Source organism: Mustela lutreola, chromosome 3 (genome assembly GCF_030435805.1).
Source record: "Mustela lutreola isolate mMusLut2 chromosome 3, mMusLut2.pri, whole genome shotgun sequence".
NCBI classification, from domain to species: domain Eukaryota; kingdom Metazoa; phylum Chordata; class Mammalia; order Carnivora; family Mustelidae; genus Mustela; species Mustela lutreola.
In genome coordinates, this window is record NC_081292.1 from 207216711 (window position 1) to 207240211 (window position 23501).

General features: G+C 44.3%; 1 protein-coding gene across 3 annotated transcripts in view; it reads right to left on the reverse strand.

Moving 5' to 3' along the window:
* MYO1B (myosin IB) overlaps positions 1–23501 on the reverse strand; it is a 176285-nt gene that overhangs the window by 46626 nt on the left and 106158 nt on the right. For all 3 annotated transcript variants that reach the window (XM_059168555.1, XM_059168554.1, XM_059168553.1), the window contains exons 7-11: positions 20290–20353; positions 8755–8853; positions 7506–7609; positions 5281–5428; positions 4710–4828 (exon numbers count right to left, since the gene is read on the reverse strand). In XM_059168555.1, the coding sequence (XP_059024538.1) occupies positions 4710–4828; positions 5281–5428; positions 7506–7609; positions 8755–8853; positions 20290–20353 (534 nt within the window). The remainder of the gene's footprint in view (positions 1–4709; positions 4829–5280; positions 5429–7505; positions 7610–8754; positions 8854–20289; positions 20354–23501) is intronic.

Sequence of the window (23501 nt, forward strand, 5' to 3'; positions counted from 1 at the left end):
TTGGACAATATGCTGGATAAAGTAAAATTCAAAGGTTTTTATTTGCTTATTTATTTATTTGAAGCTGTTCAGAGGTACTTGACAAAGAAGAGGCGGATGACCGAGTCTCGCTGAGCCGGGCCTAGGGTGCACACACTGGAGAAGGGAGGCCTGCCGGGGCGAACCCAAGAGCCCCTAAACGTATCGGGTGCCACGTGGGTGCGGCAATCATGGGCCAACGAGAGCTGTGTGACGCAGTGCTCCTGGGGAGGACTGCACACGAGTGCCAGCAGCCTCGGGGGAGCAGAGCTGCTGTTCCTGATGCTCGGGCCCTGTGTGTGCATTTAACTGCTTAGGAGGAGAAATGTGGGCATTACTATGAAAGTAAACCATTACACTTGTATTTTATAAAGAATTAGGTTATAGGAAGTTCTTTTCCATGTTTCTTTCTAAAGAAGTAACAACTTTAATCACACAGTCACCACGCTGGCAATGTACAGCAACTTTGGAGCACCTTTTTCTTTCATCTGACACTTCCATGCTATCCCAAATCTTTCTCTCTACATCTCAGGCAGCCACTCCAACGAGAGCTAGAAAATCCACCCAGAAGTTGGCACAAAGAACTCAAATGGCCTGCATTATCTTGGAGGGTGATGGAGGTTAATGATCCCACTGCAGAAAATGCATGGAAATGCTGAAATAGAGAAAGGAGCCTAGCTTTAGACAAATACTTTTTATCTACGCTCCTTCCTTCTAGGGTTTACTTTCTTAAAACAGGCCATGCACGTGCATAGAACAGTGCCTGGCACACAGCAAGTCTGAACATGTATTTCGTCATCATTTCTGGAGCCTCCTATTCCTTTCCCACTCATGAGCCCATGAAACTGTCTTTCATCCTTTCTGCTTTCTTCTTGTTGATCCCAGTCACCTCAAAACACCACATCATCTCCAAATATCATCTATTCGCAAACACCATGCCATTATAATGGCATCCGGCTTTTTAGTGGTATGCTATCTGCTTCCAACAACCTCCCAGCTCAACATGCAATTGAACTAACAGTGACGACTTGTTCTGGCATACTTCTCTATTTTTCCAAGTGTATTCACCGCCAGTATATTAATCTTCTTTGCTTCCTTCAAACAAATCATTTATTCCTGAAGTCCCAAACTCAAATGTTTCCAGGGATTGCCTGATAGCAATGAGTGGGGAGCAGCAGGATGCACAGGCATTGAAAGATGCGTTCCACCTTAAAGGTGCTCAAATTCAAATTTTAAAAAGCAAGCAAAATGAAACAGAACCACAACAACAAAACTACCCCTTCCTCAAGGACAATATGCCCATGAGCTCTCCCAGGCCCCCTGAACTGCCTATCTGCCCAGACTGATGTCCTAAGTCTGACTCATGCCCCCTCATTTCCACAATAATGTCCTCCAAGGTAGGGGAAGAAATGTTTATTTTCATGTAAGGATCACTACCGAGGTAGGTAGAACTAAGGAAGACACCAAGTGCAACGATTCACCATCTCGATTCTAAGCACAGTATGAGACCACACGTTTCTGCAGCTGCGTGAAGCTCACTAAGAAAGATGCCCAGTGGAATGGGCTTTGGAGATGCCTGCTCGTAGTCTTTGGCCCAGAAGAAGGAGATACACAGATATATGGCCATGTGGCCAAACCTCTAGGGGTTCAGGGCAGGGCGGTGGAGGTCAAACCAAAATGGGAGAAACAATCAGAGAGCAAGTGTCCAAGAGCCGGAGAAAAAGAATTCAGAGAAGGGAAAAAAAGGGGGCCAATGAGATCTAGGAAGGCTTCCTGGAGGAGGTGGAACTGGATGGACCATTCAGACAGGCAGGGAAGAATTAGCCATGGCATATGGGTAAGGGAGAAGTAGGAGCAAAGGCACGGGTAAAAATAAGAATGGCATTTAGAGAACTCAGCAAGGAATGAACTGAGATCAACTGTGCAGGGTCAGATCACCGAGGGCCGAGGGCCATGGAAGCCAGGGAGGGAGGATGAGGCAGAAGCTGCATGACAGCCCATCTTCAGTTTCTATCATTTCATATTATTTGCTGTATCTGAGGAAAGATCAAAATGCCTTGGGGAGAATGAGGAATGAGGCAATAAACATGATAACGGGGCCCACAAATCAAAGCTATGAGGAAATGTTAATAAAACGAATTACTTCTTACCAGAATTGAAACCTTTTAGATTGGTAGAACCCTAATACATTAAAAAATTAAGAAAAAAAGAACTTGAATGAGGAGCTGAAAAATCAAGGATCTTAAGCCAAATTCTTTTATGCCAAAGGTTAAGAATGTGGCAAAATTTAACCCAGGGAAGCAAGATGACTCCAGCTGGTAAGTCTGGGCACAGGATGATTAAAAGGCAAGAGTAAAACATACAGTAAAAACACAACATATATGTGTACAGATTCCGCATCTATGTAGATATTCTGAAAGGGCTCTCTTACACACAGCAGGCATCTTCTCTCTGCAACAGCCTATACTCAACAATCCCCACTCTGGCACTGAAAATGTCCAAACTCAGTGTGACCCTCAAAACACCCTCAAAACGTGGTCCCCGTACCAGCAGTAGCAGCAGCAGCAGCAGCATGGGAACTGTGAGACATTCTTCAGTCCTACCGCAGACCTGCTGAACCCAGAGCTTCCGAGGCATGGCTGTAGGACCCTCCAGGAGGTGCTGATGGGCACCCAAGTTTGAGAACCGCCTCCACACTCAACCTTTCCAGCCATGTTGCTCTGAACCTATTTCACAAGTCTGACTACAGCTGAGCCTGGCCGACCCTCCCCTGGATGTGGCCTCCTTTTCTCAATGTTTTTTTCTTGAAATGCAGTCTTGCCCATTCTTGATACATCTAAATCCTTGAAGTCTGGCTCAGAAACCATCTTCTCTGTGAAGTCTCCTTTCATCCCTCACGCTCCTGCTAATGGTCTACAGAGGGGCCTGTGCTGAGGACATTCAACCAATTTTTCTTGATGTAGTTAGTCGCTCACCATCTGACTGCATTAGTAAGCTGCTCTGGACAGACAGGACAGCAGAAGTAGTAACTTACAAAGAAGGTGGCACAAGAGTTATAGCTAGAAAAGTTACATATACATGAAGATACAGTATTTTTCATAGTCAGAACAGTTCACCTAAAATAAGAAATCAACACTGAAAGAGAGCTACAGACACAGGCATCCTTGGGTCAGCAGCAGAGACCCATGCAGAGCAGCCAAGACAGAGAGTAAAGCCACCTACTCTCTTACGGATGCTTAAGGCCACTTACAACGAGGAGGAGAACACAGGTGGACCATGGGATGAGAATAAAGTAGAGCTCTGTGGGAACAGTCCCAAACTAGTCTTTAATTCCAGTCCAGACCAGCATTAGCCAGTGGGAACATGTCTAAGCCACAGAACAAAGGGTTCCAGAAGTTGCCTGGGTAATAACATCCACACATGCCTCCATCCGTCCGTCCCTCTGTCCACCTAACCTGAACCAAAGGACCGAAGAAATAAGCCACTCAGACTGGGGTCTTAGACTTCCCTGGCTTCAGATGGACAGTAGACAAGAAGGCAGGCAGCGACGCCAAGTTGGCCATTCAGCTACACTGGCTTCCCCCATGGCGCTCTTCCAATCAGCGGATGGCGATTCTATTTCCCTAGTTGCTTGGGAGAAAAGTGCTGGGAGCCCTCCTTGACTCCTCTCTTTCTCCCACACCGCCAGTCACGCCGGCGGCACATCTTGTGGCCTCCACCTTCGAACGATACCCAGGCGAGACTGCTTCTCACTCCACCGCGACGTCCTGGTTAAGCCACCATCACTTCTGGGTTAGCACACGTTCCTCGGAGCTCTCCAGTACCACGAACGGCATGTATGTGTGGTCCCTCCACCCTCCCCCACTGCTATGCTCAAGCCCTCATCTCCAGTGGGATGGTATCTGGGCATGGAGCCTTTAGGAGACTGTCCGGTTTGGATATCAGATGAGGTCATGAGGGGAGAGTGCCCGTGACGGGATCAGTGTTCCTTACAAGGGGATGGGGATACCCGCACGCGTTCTCCCTCCGTCCACCCCAGCCGTGTGAACATGATACAGCAAGAATGTCTATCAACCAGGACGGTGGCCCTCAAGGAGAATGCTGCCAAGTTGGCCACCTAACCTCAGAATTCTGGCCTCTGGAACTATGAGGAATAAACAGGCTTAAGGCCACTTAAAGCCACTTAAAGCCTTAAGGCCAGGCTTTTTCGTTTAAGCCACCCAGACTACGGTGTCCTATTGCAGTGGCCCAAACTAAGATACCCTGCTTGGGCCCCTCCTCCCCATACCCTCTCGCCACACTGCAGCCCGAAGGACCCTTAGAAACACAAGGCAGGCCATGCCAGTGGCAGCCTTTCCCAGCTCACTCACACCCGACTGCCCTGCCCCAGCACTGTGGGTCTCCCTTCCAGGGCTCTAGGTTTCTCCTTGCTGGCAGCGAGGCTGCGCTATAACTTTAGTCACTGACCAGGTCGACTGGCCCATCTGAGTCTTTCTCCTGCCAAACTTTTAAGCTCCATGAGGGCAGGGATCCTTATCAGCTCAGTTTGCCGCCGTGCCCCAGTGCTCAGAACAGTGCCTTCAACCGTATGACAGCTCACGTATCAGCCTGCAAAATCAAATCTTTGACTTTATTTAAATAAAATGACAGGCTTTTAAAAAACTCACTTCTGGGTGTTATGCTTTACCCACCTGAGCCACGTTCAGTGTAGTCGAAACCTTCTCCTGCTTGGCCTCCACCGTTCGGAAACTGAATGCTCGTTCTAGAACAGACTGATCAATGCCGGTCAGCTCACAGATTTCCTTTAACTCTGTGGGGGAGAGACATAAGAGGTGACTGTCTGTGTGCTGCTCGGGTTCTTTCTAAATCACATTCAAATCAAACAGTATAACATCTATAACTCGAAAGACTTGACACTCAGCTTTTTTTTTTAAAGATTTTATTTATTTATTTGACAGACAGATCACAAGTAGGCAGAGAGGCAGACAGAGAGAGAGAAAGGAGGAAGCAGGCTCCCTGCTGAGCCTAGAGCCTGATGCGGGACTCGATCCCAGGACCCTGAGATCATGACCTGAGCCGAAGGCAGTGGCTTAACCCACTGAGCCACCCAGGCGCCCGACACTCAGCTTTAATTACAATTCTGTTCAGTTTCACTGGAAAGTGTTTTCGAACCCATGAGAAACAAGTTTTACTTTCGAGATTAAAAATTGGGCAGAAGTTCAAAGCAAGTTTGCTAAACAAGGCTGAGCTCCATTGACTTACCATTTTTGTCTTTGATTTTGCTTTCATCTAAACCATTCACTCGAGATTCGGGCTTGAACTCGATGTTCCCCAGTTTCAACACCGCAGCCACCACCTCCAAGACAGACTCGGCCTCGTGATCCATAAAACCCACAATCTGCATGGCATTCTGGTGGGGGGGCGGGAAGAAAAACAGCAGTTTTCTTTCTGTCATTCTTTTATCATTATTATTATTATTATTTTTACTGAATCTGATAACATTCATTTCTGAAAAAAACAACAGTGAAAAGACCAAGTGTCGGAGGCGAAGCTCTCCAAAAGGCAAACCTATTAATGGACCTGATGTAGCACCAGTGTGGAGCTCTAACCTGTTCAGTGATTTCACGATGTGATTCAAAGATCCCCGGGGAAATCTGCAGGCTCTGGCAAGGGGGTACAGGGGTGCAAAGAGGAAAACAGGGAAGAGGAGGCTGAGAGCTGGGCCTTGAATTTTATTCCATTTCATCTGCAGCAGCTCAGTGTGCGAGTGTGCGAGTGTGTGTGTAAGCACACTCACATGTGTATGCATGTACGTATGTCCTTCTTTATACTGGGTTCTGAGGTGCCTGGGTGGCTCAGTGGGCTAAGCCTCTGCCTTCAGCTCGGCTCATGATCTCAGGGTCCTGGGATCCAGCCTCGCATCGGGCTCTCTGCTCAGCGGGAAGCCTGCTTCCTCCTCTCTCTCTGCCTGCCTCTCTGCCTACTTGGGATCTCTGTCGGTCAAATAAATGGGTGGAATCTTAAAAAAAAAAAAAAAAGTGAATTTATACTGGGTTCTGATGCTAGAAAGGAAACCAAACATAAAGCTTTTTTATAACCTCCTACATAAAACCCTCCTCGTTTACTTCACCCAAGAAAAACTGGTTTGCAAAGGTGAAGTGCCTGACCCAAGGCATTACAGGTAACAAGGAACATTCCATTGGTCATAAACTTTGACTGAGTGCCAATGATTTGCCAGGCAAAGCATTACACAACTGGACTTGAACCCAACTCTTAAATCATGCCCCCAAATGAACAGGCTTCCCACACGAGGATGTTTACAGAGTTTTAACAAATTACACTCTCAAGGAAATACTTTTTTTTTGAGAATAGCCCAGCTTTCTTGTTTTGTTTGTGACGAGTCTACCTAGAGATGGGAGTCATGTGAGCTTTTTCTCATGGAAAATTTCAAACATATACAATAATAGAGCAGGAAAGAACCGCATGTCATTTTCACTCAGCCTTGAAGACGAACTGATGCCAGTCCTGTTCCAGCTGATCTGACCTCCTCCCCCGCCTCCTCACCACCACAGCTGTCCCACTGAGAAGTACAGTACAGTTACTACAGCATGTCCTACTAGGAGCAATTTTCCAAGTGCCACATAAACATGGAAGTTAGGATAGTGTTTAAGATAATTGATGGGGCGCCTGGGTGGCGTAGTGGGTTAAAGCCTCTGCCTTTGGCTCAGGTCATGATCCCAGGGTCCTGGGATCGAGCCCCACATCAGGCTCTCTGCTCAGCAGGGACCCTGCTTCCTCCTTTCTCTCTGTCTGCCTCTCTGCCTACTTGTGATCTCTGCCTGTTAAACAAATAAATAACGTCTTAAAAAAAAAAAAAAGATTAATTGATTTTCGGGGTGCCTGGGTGGCTCAGTGGGTTAAGCCTCTGCCTTCAGCTCAGGTCATGATCTCAGGGTCCTGGGATCGAGCCCCACATTGGACTCTTCCGCTCAGCAGGGAGCCTCCTTCCCCCTTTCTCTCTGCCTGCCTCTCTGCCTACTTGTGATCTCTCTGTCTCTGTCAAATAAATACATACTTTAAAAAAAGATAATTGATTTTCTAATGAACACAAAATGTCAATCATTCTGGCTTACATATGATTTTTGGAAAAGCACATACAAACATGACTTTCTTTCTCAAAAACAATATTGATTTAATGCTTTCTAGGACAATTTTCACAGTTGAACATTAAATACTAAGCTATGGCTATGAAAACATTGGATTTAAATACAGCATTAAAAGAGGATAATACACAAGCTCTAGGAAAGTGTGGGCCTTCACAGTATTGTATGATTTTAATAAGAATACAAGAAATTCTTGTACAATTCTAAAACCTTTGGGTGCATGAGTTAGCCCTCTGAGAAAACTCAGAATTGTTACCAATTTCAAATGAACAATGCGCAGTGCCCCCATTTTAAAGAGTAATGAAAGGCTTGTGTCTTGCTTACCCTGACGGTTCTGAAATTTGCTGCATCATCCACTCCATTAACTTTGGCCGAGTCCAAACTCAGGTAGTTATATCTGCTGAAATCCCTCTCGAGTGTAAGTTTATCTATTAAATCACACATATAAGTTGATAAGTTACTTCAGTAAATCGAAGCATCTTTAATATCCCGTTCCTTAAAACCTCCAGATAAAAGGACTTTTGTATTGGGTACTCAATCAAAGAACAAAAATTGATACCCAAATACTAATAGCATTTTTCTAAAGTTTACTTTTTCCACTGTTGTGCATATTTTAAATTGCTTTTCTTACATTTATTCATATAGTAAGACCCCTTCCATATTTTTAGAATTTAAACATCTTCAATGCACTATTTTATTATAACATATGATGTCTACCTAGGGGTCCCCATGTCACTGGGCAGGAGGGCAGTCACAGCCCTCTGTTCTCTGGATTCTTCTGAATTACTTCATTAGGATCTATCCAAAAAATGGTGTGCCTGGGCAGTGGGCTCAGATCACTTCGTGACTTATTTTGGATTGCTACCTCATCCCAGGAACAAGTCCTCACTTTGAAGCGACACCCACAAGCTGTAAGCAGCCCAGGACCCGACAACTTGGCCAGTTTTGTCCTGTGCCATGACTTTTGCTAACATGTACACAGCAAACGCAGCAGTGCTATTTCAGCTGATGCTTGTTCTTCGTTAGTGAGGATGATACTTCCCCAAATGTCATTTACTTCCCATAGTTCTCATTGGGACTATTTGTCCAAAACGCTTAACACTTAGCAATAAGCTTACTGGATACTACTCTGATAGCCTTAAATTAATTCCCTAAAAGAGCCAAAGGTCAGATTTTTAACTCTTTTATCAATTACAAAAGTGTTCCCACTACATTTTATTTTCACCGAGCAAATTTTTTTTTTAAAATAATTGTTCTCACCTACTACTCCCTGCTAATTTCCTCTTCCTGAGTGGAACAATTACATGCTTCCATTTTACTGTTTAAATTTCGGATTCCCTCCCCCTTACCTCCCTAACATTTTCTTAGCACTTCGAGTTAGCCATCTGAGACCTGAAAGCAGCCGGTAGGTATGGGGATATATGGCCAGCAAATGCTGGGGCAGGAGGATAAAAGCAAGAGACCATGTTCTTCCCCTCAACCACAGGCAGGGAACAATTTTAAGAGCATGAAGAAGAACGCTTTGGGAAATGCTGTGACACTGAGCGGTTAAAGCGCAGACACAGGCACGTACTGAGGAGCTCTTCAGAGGCGCCAGAGAGCAGCTGGTAGAACACATGGAAGTTCCTTTCACCTCGCGGCTGCTTCACAACTCGGGACTTCTCTAAAAGATCTAAGGAGGAGAAAAGAGTCAAATCGTCACATATTGTTAATTCTGCTTTCAAATCCAGCCCGGTTCTCCTTCTCCACCCCCACAGTTTCTGTTTCGTTTTAGTGAAATAGTAACCGAAGCTGCATCTTCCTTTCTTCCTTCAGGAGGAAGCCCAGCTCTAACCAAAATCACCGAATTAAACCGGGTTCTTTTCAAACAACAGTGAATACGCAAAGTACATTCAACAATACATTCCACGAGCCGAGGAAAGACAATACAGTCTGTGTATGAAGCTTCTCTTGGTTCTATGTAATATGTGATGACATTTAAGTTCTTCAAAACACAGCACTGCGAAGCGAAGCAATGGGCTTCAGCCATTCAGTTGTGAATCCACCAAATAATTACAGAGTTCATGTTTCTGGGACCTTATTATGTGTTAAGTAAGTGCTTTCTACCCCATTACCTCATTGAACCCTCGCAGCCGTTTTATCAAATATTATTTAACAGATGAAGAAAACAGTCCGAGTTTACGCAGGATTTGAAGTCAGGCCACCCGATCCAAATGCAAACCCCATCATGCGCACACACCCTCACACCGGGAATAAGGGAAGCACGTCTTCTGGATACGTCACTGTCTGAGACAAGGGAAGGGGATTTTCATCTCACGAAATCTGCTGTTGTTCTTTGGCAGAATACTTTCCTTGGTTCCAGATACTTTTTCAACCAATAATTCGATGTTTCACCAAGTTTTCAAACTTTCATCCAAAACTGAAGGATGGGAGGAGGAGGGAGAAAGAAGCCACCAGCCGGGAAAGAGGCACTGTGGCATACAAGAGACGCCGAGGAACCACGGCAGAGAGATTTCTCCTGCGGTCCTGCTTATCACCGACCAGTGATATAAAAGAGGGTCTGCATCTTGTGGGCAAAAGCCAAATACAGTTGTAAAATTCCCAATCAGTGACCCCATTATTAATTCTAGAGAACAGTCACATCTGATTTCGAATCCGGCTGAACTCTAAGTACTGTCAAAGGAACGGGGAAGAGAAGATGTGCAGTTTCTCTGGGAACGGTCCCTGAACCTCTCCATGCGCGTTTCGGGAATCCACACTCACAAGTAAAGAGAGGCTAAGGAGAGTTTCAAGAGTGCAGATCTGATGAACGAGAAGTCCTAGGGGCCTCCCAATACCCGAGGTCATTTTTAAGAACGAAGAGATGGGCTGCAGGGAACCATAAAATTAAAAAATGAGAACAAATATACGTAAATTCAAAAATGATAGGAACAGGATGCTCCCGAGTTTTAATTTTCATCTCCAGCCCTCATTTCATTTGGATGACAGCCAGGGCCCTCAAATCACACATGGAGAATAATGAAGACTTCACATTTAGCAAAAAGAAAGAAAACAGAAACTGAAAAGCAAGAGTGAGACAAAATTTTGGGAAAAAAAGGGATTGTGTACTATTCACCCTCTTTAAGGACTGCACATTCCAGTTCTAAGTGCACACGGACAAACAAAGCAGAAGACAGAATAAGAAGGAGAGACAAAAACAAAGGATGACTGTACTTATTAGAATACGACCAAGGCCCCATGGGGTTCTAGGGGTCCGGACACAGTTTTATGAGACTGACGCGCTACTTACTGCGCTAACGAGGCACCTCGGACCCAGTTTTAGAAGGAAAAAACCCACAGAGCGTGGGCAGACTCTTCACTGGGAAGCTAATCTTTAGAGGAAATTCCTCAAGTCTAGAAGTAACTCAACTGCATGGAGAGTACAAACACGCGGCAGTTCACATCATCTGCTCAGCCCAGATCCTTCGGTCGGGTCACGCACTGCTCACCCGCTTTGTGCACCAGAAACGGTCCGGAAACGCACCCAGTAGCCGTTACAAATATGAAGACCTTCTTCTTCGTGGCCTACGACGGTCACATGCACTCTGCTTCCCCCACCACCCAAACCAACAGGAGCAGCCCTTTCCAAGGTGGGATGCCCCTATAGGTCCTCAAGAGAGAGCAGGAGATCGGGGTGAGGGAGCAGAATGACCACGCATCTGGGTCAGAGCCCACATCCCCCAGGCTCTTCCCACAGCACGAGGCGTGCTGCTGCACACCTTGCAGGCACAGGCAGCCCGCTGCCCTGTTTCCTAGGGGCACCTCAATCATGAGGACGAACAACTGATCGACGGCACTTATCCAGTCACATTCCAACAAGCCAACCGCGGGACATGCAATGATGCCCACGAAGCACAGCAGGGCCCCACTGTGCAAGAGCCACACACGAGCCAGCCTCAGGTTTGGCACTTTCTGAACAAATGCTCACAGAGAGTGGAGAGTCTGAAACGGCAGTGCTGGAAGATTCAGCAGACAACAGCCGCCAGGTGAAAATAAAATACTTGTGTGTGCACAGCGTGGAAAGGAATGCTGGCCAATGTACTTCTTGAACCACACGTGCTGATATGATCGGTGAGGACGATCACATTCAAATGTGAAGCTAATAGGATGTGTGTCCCTAAGGAAAGGTGCAGAGGGGAGGAATGGAGCTTTCACTGAACACCTGCTAGGCACTGGGTGCTTTTCATTCATTATCATATTCGGCCCCAAACACTGGCCCTGAGGTGGGATTTGAAATCCCTGTTTTACAGATGAGAAAACGAGGCTCACAACACATTGCTACCAAGTGACAGAGCCAGAATTCAAAGCTTTAGGCGACTAAGATACCACATTTATGCTGTTTGCACTTTTCCAGCAATAAGAATGCAAAACGCATAAACACTAGGAAAGGCTGTACTTTACATAAAATGTATGACTTCACTTAAGCACCCCAATCACAAAATGTGAAACCTTTTATTACAAAGCAGTTGAAGGTTTTAGCACCTAAAAAGCTTCGTCTATTTCTCTAGAGCCTCCCATGTCTTGATGAACTTTCTCTTATGTTACAAGCTTTCAGGTTGCAGAGTAATCAGGGAAAAGGTTTGCCCCAAAACAATTTACTAATGTTTAAAACCATTCCTCATTCATTTTTAATGGGCATGCAGCAACATAATCTAAGAGTGTGAAGCCGTATCAAATAATTACTCAAAGTACAGAACACACAGAGACTTGCCACCTGACCATTTTAATTCACTGAACATTCCCCTGAATTAGTCAGAGCAAACATGGGGTCAGCCTTCTCTTTGGTTTTCCATGCTTCTGCCACCACTGACTGAGCCTCTGCTAACAAGATCCAGTAAAGAAGAGCGCAGGATAGGTGGACTATTTAGTACAGAAGAGAGGATAAGTCTCTGTGTGTACCAATGCAGACACATATCCCCTCTCAAAATATAAATTTAAGTTCATATTAAATTTCATTCCAACTTAAGTTTTAGGGCAGAAGACAAACCTATTAAGCCATTCGAAAGGAGAAAACCAACGGATGGGAAGAGAGAAACTCTGGAATCAGAACTTCCCCACCTACCCCACCACACCACCGCCACCTGAATGTTACCAGAACCAGGCCATCCCTCGGGGCTTTTCGAGTTTGGACTAATTATCAGTGAGCTGAGGGCGGGGACATGTGCCCATGCACAGCATAGGCCGATCTCACGGTACTGGATGGGAAAGGAGTAAATGTCCATGTATGCACCTGCTGGAAAAGGAAGTCTTTTAATTGGCAAAGGGATAGTAAGAAGATAAAGTAGAGGTTGGGAAGAAAAAAACTTAACATTACTGTGGAACATAACAGATTAAAGACTGGATAGTTTGATCCAATTTATTTCATGTATAGTCTCCCCTCATGGAAAGAAAGAAAGAAAGAAAAAGAAAGAGTGAGCCCAAGCCCAAGGCTTAAGGAATAATCAGCTTGGTCTCCGTTTTGCCCGAAGACCAGAATGACAACAGAAGCGCCAGGATGCACGACTCTGACCAAGCCCCAGAGATCCTGTGCTCCTCTCCTGCTGCTCAGAGATAACTATAATAGAAATAGGTGTTTGAGCAGCATTTTGGCCTTTCCAATCAATTTATGCCCCTTCCTTGCTGCATTTAGCAGTAACGATGGGCCCGCGATCTCAAGTTACTAGTGGGTTAGTGAGCACAGCCCACGGCAGTTTCAGTGCAAAATGGACAAGAGCTGAAGTCTGCTCACGTACGAGGGCATCGGTGCCAAAGCCGACCCTCGACTTTTTCTGGAAATAGACAACAAAACCCTCAAGGTTTACAATCAGGAAGTTTCACTAAGAACAAATTTCAAAGTCAAAAAGATGGGGTGGGGAGGCCTGGGTGGCTCAGTTGGTTAAACATCTATCTGCCTTCGGCTCAGGTCATAACGGGATCGAGCCCCACATCCAGCTCCCTGTTCTGCGGGGAACCTGCTTCTCCCTCTCCTTCCCGTTTGTACTCTCTGTCTCTCTCTCATGAATGAATGAATGAATGAATGATTAATACCACCTTAAAAAAAAAGAAGACGAGGCGAAGGTCTTACAAAGCTCTCACTGTGCATGTTTGTTACGGTGAACCAGCGCCCCTGTGAACAGTTGCCCCGGGTCTGGGCCTGGCGAGGAGCTCCATCTACCCGCCGGTCACTGGCCTTGGGGCATGTGAACCACCTAGCAAGCTGCGATGCTACAATTTTTCCTTACCTCCACTGCCACATGGGAATTTTTGAGAAATCAGCTTCAAGTTTTACTCAAAAGTCAGTATCCTAAAGTTACAAAATCAGCGCTAAAGATATTTGGACCTGCTCCATGAGAAGCTGTGAAAAGGCGTCTGGTGTCCGCACATGAAACATTAATCAGGGCTTTAAAACCCAGGGAAAACTGGGCTTGTTACTTACCTAACTAGCTAATGCTATCCATTGGGATCTGTTTATATACATAGAGTATATACATATATATATATGTATTTTCACAACAGAGTTCTTCCTAACACAAATTTAATATTTATAAAAAATTTACTCATACATGTACAGATCTGAATCTAAAATTCCACACCCAATCCTGAAATAAAATTAATGAAATATAGTCCATGATATCATATTATTAGATATACTATCCCATTAACTTAGATATATTTAACATCTGATGTCTTCTGTATTTGTATATAATCTTGTTTAGAGGTAAACATATAGTCTTTTTTCACAGTAAACATATTTTTGTAATAGGAAAACCACGAAAGTAAAATTGAGACGAAGGAAAGCATCAATTTTGATTACAAAGCCACCCTCTACAGAGTAACAGAATTGCTCTTTGAAATTTGTTTTCTTGCTATGGATACTTCCCAACCAATGGTGGATTATTTCTGTCTTCTGAGTATTAATGCGCTCTGAATACAGAAGCACTGAGAGAGCCCCGCCCTATGTTACAAACTAGACAATGCAATGTCTTCATTTTTGGTGAATTTCGATCCTGAAGAAGACAGATTAAAAACAGACATTGTTTATTGATGCGTGTTCCTTAGCTTTTGAGAAGGGACTCATGTTTGGGTAGTCTGCACCGTTACCGCGATCTCTACATATTCTCAGAAAACAAAGCAGTGCAGAGTTCCCTTTAGAAAGCGTTACAGGCCGTTTTGCCCCTAACTTGTCATCAATAACATCAAAGATATGACATAAAAGGAAAAACAAAACTATAAATCTCAAACCATTTAAAAGAGCAAAATTATATTCCATATCCTACAAATGGCACGGTTGTGTCATATATAAACATGTCATGAGACAGATAGCACATAAAAGTGTGTGCCAACTGTATCATAAATTCCACAGAAATACAGACGAGGAATTCAGAGAGATCTGCTCCATCCCCCATCTGCCCTGTGAGGGGCTGGTTGCTTCCTCCTACTCTCCTGATTCCTGGTGGGACAATCTCAGTTTAACTCCCGAGCCTCTCTCAGCCCCTTACTCACTTCTTACCTGGGCAGGAGGAAGGACGTCTCTGAGTCGGGAGGCTGAGAGAGGGAAATGATCAGGTGTATACCGTTCGGCCCTCTAAGTCCCCACACTGCACTCGCATTCAGCTCTGCTCGCCAGTGTGGTCTAAGATAACTGGGGCCATGCACACGCAGAGAGGCCAGAGGCTGCCTGATTCTGTCAATGCCGGCCTAACTGTCAGGCTGCCAGAGGACTTCCTGAGGACTCCTCCCAGAGGACTCACACCTTCTTGGGAGAGAAACCAGATGCTACTTTCTCCAGCCTTGACTAATGGTAATAAAGCTGCTTCCTCTCCAGCTTGATTCCTGTGTCTACTTCTCAGGATGCCACATGGGGTGGGGGAAAGTAGATTACCCATTACACCAACGGGTCAGTTAGTTCTTGCTGCATAACAAAATGTCCTGACACTCGGCAGCTCAGAATGACACCGTTGATTAGTTCATGAGTCTGAGCTTCAGCTTGCTAGTTCTGGTGTGAGCCAGCCCAGCTGACCTCTCCTGGACGTGCTCATCAGCTCGTGACCGGCAGCTGGCTGATCTCAGGTGCCCTCATTCCTAAGTCTGGGGGTTCCCTTCATGTGGTCTCTCACCATCCAGCGGCCTAGCCCAGGTTCGTTCACATGGTGTTAAGGATGGTGTTCCCAAGAGGAGCACAAGATAACAAGCTCCAACATGTAACCAACTTTTAAGTCTCCTGCTGTGCCTTGTCTAATAATTGTTCTATGGACCAAAATAAATCCCATGGCTGAACTCTTGAGGCACTGAGAGAGAGGGCTACCCAAGGGTGTAGACACAAGGGGACCATTATTGTGACCATTTCTGAAGACAATCCTTCAGATTGTGGCTGTTTAAAATGAAACGGTCACAAATTATTTGATACTCTTCCCACTGAGTGGTGGAATCTTTGTGCCCCACCGTGACTCTGGGCAAGCTTGTGCCAATTTTGACTTAACAGAACATAGCAGAAGTAACACTGTCTGATCTCCCAGGCTACTACAGGCTTCCTCTTGGTTCTCTGTCAGGCTGTTTCCTCTTGGAACATTCTCTCTCAGAACCTAGCCATCTGTGAGAAACCCAAACCACATGGAACCACATACAGGTTGCTCTAGTCAACAGTCTGAACTCAGCACATGCTTTGAATCATCCTAGCCCAGGAACCTGGTATGTGACATAGGATAAAGCTTCCAGAAGACTCCAGCATTCATATACGCAAGTCACCCCCAGCCATATGTCTTCTCTGCTAAAGCCCCATATATCATGGAGATAAGCCAACCCTACTGTGCCCCACCGGAATTCTTGACCCACAGTATCCAACAGGATTTAAGAGAGCCATTGTTTGATCCTATTAAGTTTGGGGTGGTTTAATGGGCCATAATAATAGGGGGATCATACACTAACTTCATCACTTGCTTTACTTCATTATTCAGAAGATATTATTTCTTTCAAGCTGAAAAGAGAAGGCAGTGACAGATGAAGTCTGAATACTAATAATTCTGCTGTCTTTCTGGGATTTAGAAAAAGCATTTTAAAATGATTCGCATAGAATATTCAGACATATAAAATAAATCAGTCATGGGGATGTACTGTGTAGCATATCAACTATAATTAGTAATATTCTGCTGCATATTCGAAAGTTGCAAAGAGAGTAGACCTTAAAAGTTCTCGTTGCAAGAAAAAAAAGTTCCCAACTATGAATGGTGATGGATGGTAACCAGACTTATTATGGTGATCGTTCTGCAATGTATACGAATACAAAACCATGATGTTGTGCACCTGAAACTCACATCATGCTGCACATAAACTACACTTCAATGAAAATTGTTTTAAATGTTCAGATAAAATTATCCAATAAGGCAAAAGTTTTATTTCTCAATAAAGTTTTCTATGTCACAATTATGTCACTTATTATTCATTGTGTACTTGTGTAGGTACTAATAGTTCAAGAAACATATTGCAGGGGTCAGACACTATTTTTGTTGCTGTCATTCAACAAAGACCCACACATACTAAATCTCTGTCCCTATAGAACATATATTTGGCAAGGCGCTGGAGACCATAAACACGTAAGTATATAATAATGAAAAAGAAGCCAACATTTATTCATTGTTTACTAGGTACCTGGCACCATTACAAGCACTTCAGATGTAAACAAATAATTTATACCTTTTCATAACCCTGTAAGATCAGCCCTATTATTACCCCATTTTGAAGACCAGCAAAACGAGTCCTTTGCTATCTTGTTTAGACATTTAAAACCCTGTGGAAGAGTTACTTATGCAAGTCTTCTACTATGCATTTAGGTATGCCCCAAATAATGGAGCAGGGAAAGGGAGGGCTTGCCTACACACCACCAATTCCAGCCCCATCAGCATTTACTGAGCACTTACTGTGTATCGGGTGTCCCACTAGGCTCTGGATACACCACCATGAACAGGAAAGCCGTACCTCCTGCCTAAACTGTAAGGACAGGTATATATGCACACCTGAAATCAGAAGCCTTTTTCACAGCATTTCTGCCTCCGTGCTGTTCTCTTTTTAGGACATAAGATCCCTACAGACTTGTACCATGTTTTCTCCACAGTGAAAACTACCGTCAAGTGCCACAGCCATCAGAAAGTGCCTGCGACTATAAATCAAGGCAACAGGTGTCCAAGGTGTCCAGCTCATAGCGTGAGGCCCCAAATCCTCAAATACAAACGCACATATCTTATGAGACTTATAAGCATTAACAAAGTAGCAGCAGTATTATCTCACAGAACCCAATACCTGCTAGATGTGTTCCCCATTTTATCTTCTCTACTGACGCGTGCATGCCGTTTTCTATTTCCGCTATACCCCTGGCCGAAGGAGACCAACCTCAGGGATATACGGTTAGCAGGTGAAGTCCAGACTCTTTTCCAGCATACCTCTTTTAGAAAGAGAGAGAAAAGTTCCTGGGCTTTCTCTTCTACTTACTGGGAACCCAGCTGGCTTGACTGATCATGTGTCTTCTTCCAGGTGATCAGTACAACTGACAATGATCAATGCTGTTACTACACGGTGCTAGAAACTGAGGCAAAATACGCTTCCCACAATACGGCAAATCCTTTCTTCTTTTCTAGACTCCAAGAGGCTGACTTTTGGCAGTGTGGAGAACAAGAACGGGTCTGCCCATTGCTCTACACCCTTGAAGCCAGCAGCCTGCAACTCCCACTGACCACCCATGAGTCAGTCCTGTATCTACACAGGGTGAAATTTCCTGCTCTCACTGTGAACGTATTCCTTTCATTCCCAAAGCAAAGGGTACTCTAAAATACAGGGTGTTCCCACTACCACAAATTTCCATATAATTTCATTGTGGGAACAAATGGTAACGAACACCATATGAAATCCATTCATGATGATATTTTAATCTTAACTGGAAAAGAACAGAGTGTTTAATATTTATTCTCCATGGATACTGCAAGAATTAGTTAAGGGGCAGGAAGACATTTGTACTTGGAACTTAAACTTTAAAATGTAAGACCCAAGTTATTTTCTAATACTTAAAGTAATCCTTACATATTTTCCTAGAGTCCTCAAAAGCAGTTTTGATTCAATCATTCCACAATGTTTAGATGCATTACCTCATTTTAAAACAGTGTATTAAAGTAATAAGGAGAGCTAATCCCTCTTGCAAAAAGTAAGTGCTAACGACTTACGAGTATCTTTCAGAATAAAAGCTAATCCTTCGTCAAAATGGTGTCTTAAAACTGAGGCCCACCTCTTTCCTCACACTTGATCATTAGCTGCCCCCAAACCATGCAGGAAGGTTGGCGGGGTGATCCTTGGTGCTCTGAGTTACGACAAACACGGTGTGCAGGAGAGCTTTTCCTTCCATATTTGACACATAACCTAAGCAGAACCACCCCAGGCAATTTCATTTCATAATAAAGCTTTCTCTTCAAATTTCTCGAATAATTATATATTTTTACAAATATGGCTAATCCCAAAGCATGGCACACAATGCAGAAACGAAAATGGAAAAACTATTTAAGAATTACAGAAGAGTGGAAACAGGAAGAACCACAGAATTCATCCAGTTCAATCCCACTGTTTCAGAGATGAGGACACTCTAGCCCTAGGTTTCTCTATGAATTGTTTTAAAAACTTAAAAAAAAGTCAGCTGCATACTTGCTCCAAATCACTTAAAACACTGATTTTCAAATGGCAGTCCTCTATTTCTAGAGTTCATCAGCAAAGATCTCAGGGGCCCCCTGGGGGCAGAGGGCTTCTGGCTACTCATCTTCAACTACGTCAGATCTTGTTTTCTCCATTTCCTCTTTGGGGTTCAGCATGAAATTTCATTTGAAGAAGGAAGGCCACTGCTTTACCAAATCTAATAAGCACTGCTTTAGATACCTGAGCCAATCTATTATTTTCTTTCTAGTGCAAACTTAAGATTTTTTTTCGATCCCAACAGCACCACTGGGTGGTGAGGAGGCCAGAGGTGATGGGAGATTCCATGGTGTGGCTTCAAGAATCGCAGGAGAATTCAAGAGGATGACTAGGCTGTGGTTCCAGGAGGAAATGCACAAACCTTAAGATGTCATATTCGATCTTCTAAACAATCAACCACAAAATCAACATGAGCAGAAACAGGGCGGGCTATGCATAGTGCAGGTCCAAAGTGCTAGTGACGGCCATTTTTACAAATACCATCACGCCCACTTTAGAAAACTGGACCTCAGCTCAGAAGACTCACCCGACACTGTTCATTCTTTCAACTTTGACAAGAACATTTCATTTCCATAACCACCAATCACGACTAAAGGAGACTAAGAAATCTGTCTTTCTACCTACCAGGTTTATCACATTTCAATGATGTAAATATACCAAGACAAAACTTCCCAAAATAAATTGTGAAATACAGGTCTACTCATTTTATTGAGTATATGTTACCCAAAAAGTTACTAAAAAGTTATCAAATTAAAATAAACTATTTATATTTCATTTTTAATCATAAAATAATTTTGTTAAAGAAAATAACCACTGGAGGATCCTTTATTAATGAATTGACTTAAAAACCTACAGAATATAAAATACAGTTGGACTAATTCTTATTCATTTAGCAAACCTTTAAAGATTTGCAATGGTAAAGACTTAAGTGATATTTATTTATTCATTTTATTGTGTTATGTTAGTCACCATAAAATCTAGTCACATCTAGGAGGGGCACTTGGGTGGCTCAGTTGGTTAAGCCTCCAGCTCCTGATTTCAGCTCAGGTCATGATCCCAGGGTCATGAGATCAAGCCCTGCGTAGGGTTCTGCGCTCAGCAGGGAGTCTGTTTTATGTTCTCTCTCCCTCTCCCTCCACCACCCACTCATGCACGTGCTCGCTCTCTCTCCCTCAAAAAAAAAAAAAAAAAGAAAAAGATTTAGGAATTATAAAACAATCTGTAATCATAACCTAACATAGTCTGAAACACATTATCTAAGAAAAAGAAATTGTAGTGTTATGCTTATCTCTTAAAGACTCAGGTATCTAAAATATTCTAATATATGTTTTGAACTTCTTGAAAAGGATTCAAGGAAAATACTCACAGTTACTTATCACTCCTCCCAGTGGATCGCCTTTAAAATCAAATTCAATATCCATATATTTGCCCTGCCAAAGAAAGATTTCGTGAGTTTTCAAGTTCACCTCAAAATAGTCAGTGTATCTTCTTAGAGAATAGCATGCTAAGCCCTTCATACATTTGTTTAAATGTAATTAACACATAATTTATGTAACCATGAGGCAAAACAATATGCCTCCATAAATAATTCATACTAAGTACCACATTAGCTAACATATCATGTTGCTAATTCAGGAACAGATCTCCTTAGCCAGCATGTGACTTTTTCATTTCAGTTACCTATTTCAAGTGTCTAAAGAGTGTGTGTGTATTCAAGAATTAAAACTGGGAAAAGTTAAGTATTCCTTGTTTATGCACTAGTTGGGAATATAAATTATTTCATTTTTATAAGCAAAATGTGTTTTAAGCCATGGCTAGAAACTCCAAGTATACTGGACAGTGGACAAAATGGAACACGTAAAGTCCTATTTTTGTGTCCACTCAAATCAAATGCGTGATTATATTTTGTAAATGATCTGGAATTAAAGACTGATCATTATTACTCTCCGTGGCTTTTGATCTAGATTATACAGCAATAGACATATCCCAGGTTCCTATTACACTTTATAGATAGTATCGTTACACACAGAAACACACATGGAGTTTCATACAGTGACTTTTAAAGAATTGGCCTATATCTGTCTAGTTAAAGAGTAACAGGCATTAACTGAATAACCCAGACAGCTGGTTTTTGTTTGAAAATGGTGTGTTGGTCTAGTAAGTGGTCTTTGCTTTTGTTTCATGTTCTACTTCAGTAAGAGTCACATAGATGGCTTGTAAATAAATCTCCCAAAGAATGACTACTTTAATGCCTTCTATTTTCAAAATAATAGAAGAGGGTCAGAAACGTGATCAGAGGGCTCTCAATCAACAGTGCAGTCTGTGACTTTTCACTAGCTTATACGTGCTCTCTTGCCTTTCCTTTCTTGTCAAGGGTCACCTGGCCCTTTTAAAAGTCTTCTCTCATTTATTAAGCAAATGTCTATCGAGCATTTCTTAGATACTAATGTAAGGCACAAGGAAAAGCAAGGCATCGTTCCTGCCCTCAAGGAAGTTCCAGCCCGAAGGGAGTGGAGCCAGATAAACAGTACATTACTGTGCACGGAAACATATTCTACAGTGGGGCAGGATGCTATGCACCAAGAACAGGAGACAAAAGCTGAGGTCGGCCCTAGATCAAACGTGAAGTATCAGGGTTAAGACACGGAGCAAGGAGGCGAGAGAGCAGGGAGGAGTGGCCCTACGAACAGGCATCTGTGAGGCTGGTGAGGGAGGCTGGCACACCTCATAGCACCGAGACACTTTCTTGACAGCAAAGTCCTGTCATTAAAGATTTCTTAATAAGAAGCCATGATCAGACCTGCGTATTTACAAGATCACCCTAGGTAACGTGGGATGGACTGGAAAGGAGCAAAACCAGACAGAGTCGACAGGAGGCGGCAGGAGTCATGGGAGAAATGCTGATGGCTTTGAGCAGGAGTCCGCAAAATCGGGAAGAGTAAGCGAGCTGAGAGCTCCGAGAGTCACCACGACGGATCCCGGGTGCATGTAGGCCGTAAAGAAAGGAGGGCAGTGATTAGAAAGTCCAGGAATGTGGCCCAGGCAAGCGAGTAGATAGCTGTGCTCTCCACGCTGGCAGGGACAGCAGCCGTGCAGCAGCCACAAAGGAAGGTGAAAGAGTAACGTCACAGGAGAGTCAGAGGTTGACCACAGGAGAGGGGGTGATTTTGATGGAAGGTGCTTCCTGACACAGGAAGTAACCAGATCAGAGCGCAGGCGGAGCGATCAGCGAAAGATGCGTGACAGGAGGGTGTCTCTACGGATTCTGGGACAGGTGAGGCCCCAAAGCTGAGGATGCAGATGAGGAGGAGGAGTGAGGTGATGATGACAATGACCTCCAGGAAGTAACCAACTTGCCCTCAGTTGAGAGTAAGGGATGGGATGGGGGTCTGCGGACAGTAGTAAACCCGTGCAAAGTGGGAAAGGAAGCTGACCAGGGATAAACGAAAGGACAGCGCTGACAATTCAGGTGACCTTGGTGACCAATTCTCTTCGTTAGCTCATCATGAGTCTACTCAGAGAAGACCAATGCCTCCCACTACCTAGAAAATAAAGGCTAAGACCATGAGCCTGATGATATTCCAAGCCTCCAGGTGAGGCCCTGAACCATCTCTCCAGGCCTTTGGCCCACAGCTCCCTTCACAGACCCTCTCGTCCAGCCCCTGACTCGGACAGGAGCAGGCCCACTCTGGTCTCTTTCCTCGGCTTCCCCACGCCAGCTCCTCCTGCTTTCTACTCAATTTTGGCACATTTCAATCTTACAGGCCCACTCAGAACTGTCCCCTGCCCCAGACTCCTCCAGCTTTGCTATTCAGAATGTCCATAAAGCGATGTTGGGAACTTACTATTTTCTGCCTTGTGTTATAATTATTTTTGAACAAGTCCATTTTTTATGACTTGTTTATAAGCTTCTTAAAAATATTCATTCATCAGTGTTTTCTGAGTCTCTACTCTGACACCAGGCACTCTTCCAGGTCCTGGGGTCACCACAGTGAACAAGGCCGAGCTACTTGCTCCTATGGCTTCTCCTCTCTAAGGTCCATGATCAGAGAGAAACAGAGAAGGTGAGTATAATCATTCCAGAGCCTAAGGAACGCCTGAAAAAAGTAAAAGCACGATGAAGTCAGAGTCTAGAAAAGGCATCAGGAAGTGACATTTGAGGAGAGAGGTAAATGACGCGAGGCGGTGGCCACGCAGAGATCTGGACGCGAGCACATCGTGCAGAAAGACGAGCAACTTCGAAGATCTGAGGCAAGCGGGCGCTCAGCAGCCCTGCCCATGGCAAAGGCCGTGCTGCGAGGCCAGGCAGGCCAGGGCCCGGAGCAGGCCGCAGCTCACGCCGGCAGGCAGCGGAGGCTTCGGGAGGGGCCTCCACTGCACTCCAGGGGCAGGGGGAGCCACTGAGGGCTTTCAGCTTGTAAAGACCGTTCTGGATGCCAGCAGGGAACGGTCTGTAGGCTGCAAGAGGAGATGCGGGGAGACCCGTGCTGAATTAACTATTAAAAAAAAAAGAAGAAGGAGGAAAGAAAAAGAAACCAAACCCCAAATCAGAGATTTCAAACGAATACTTCGGACGGG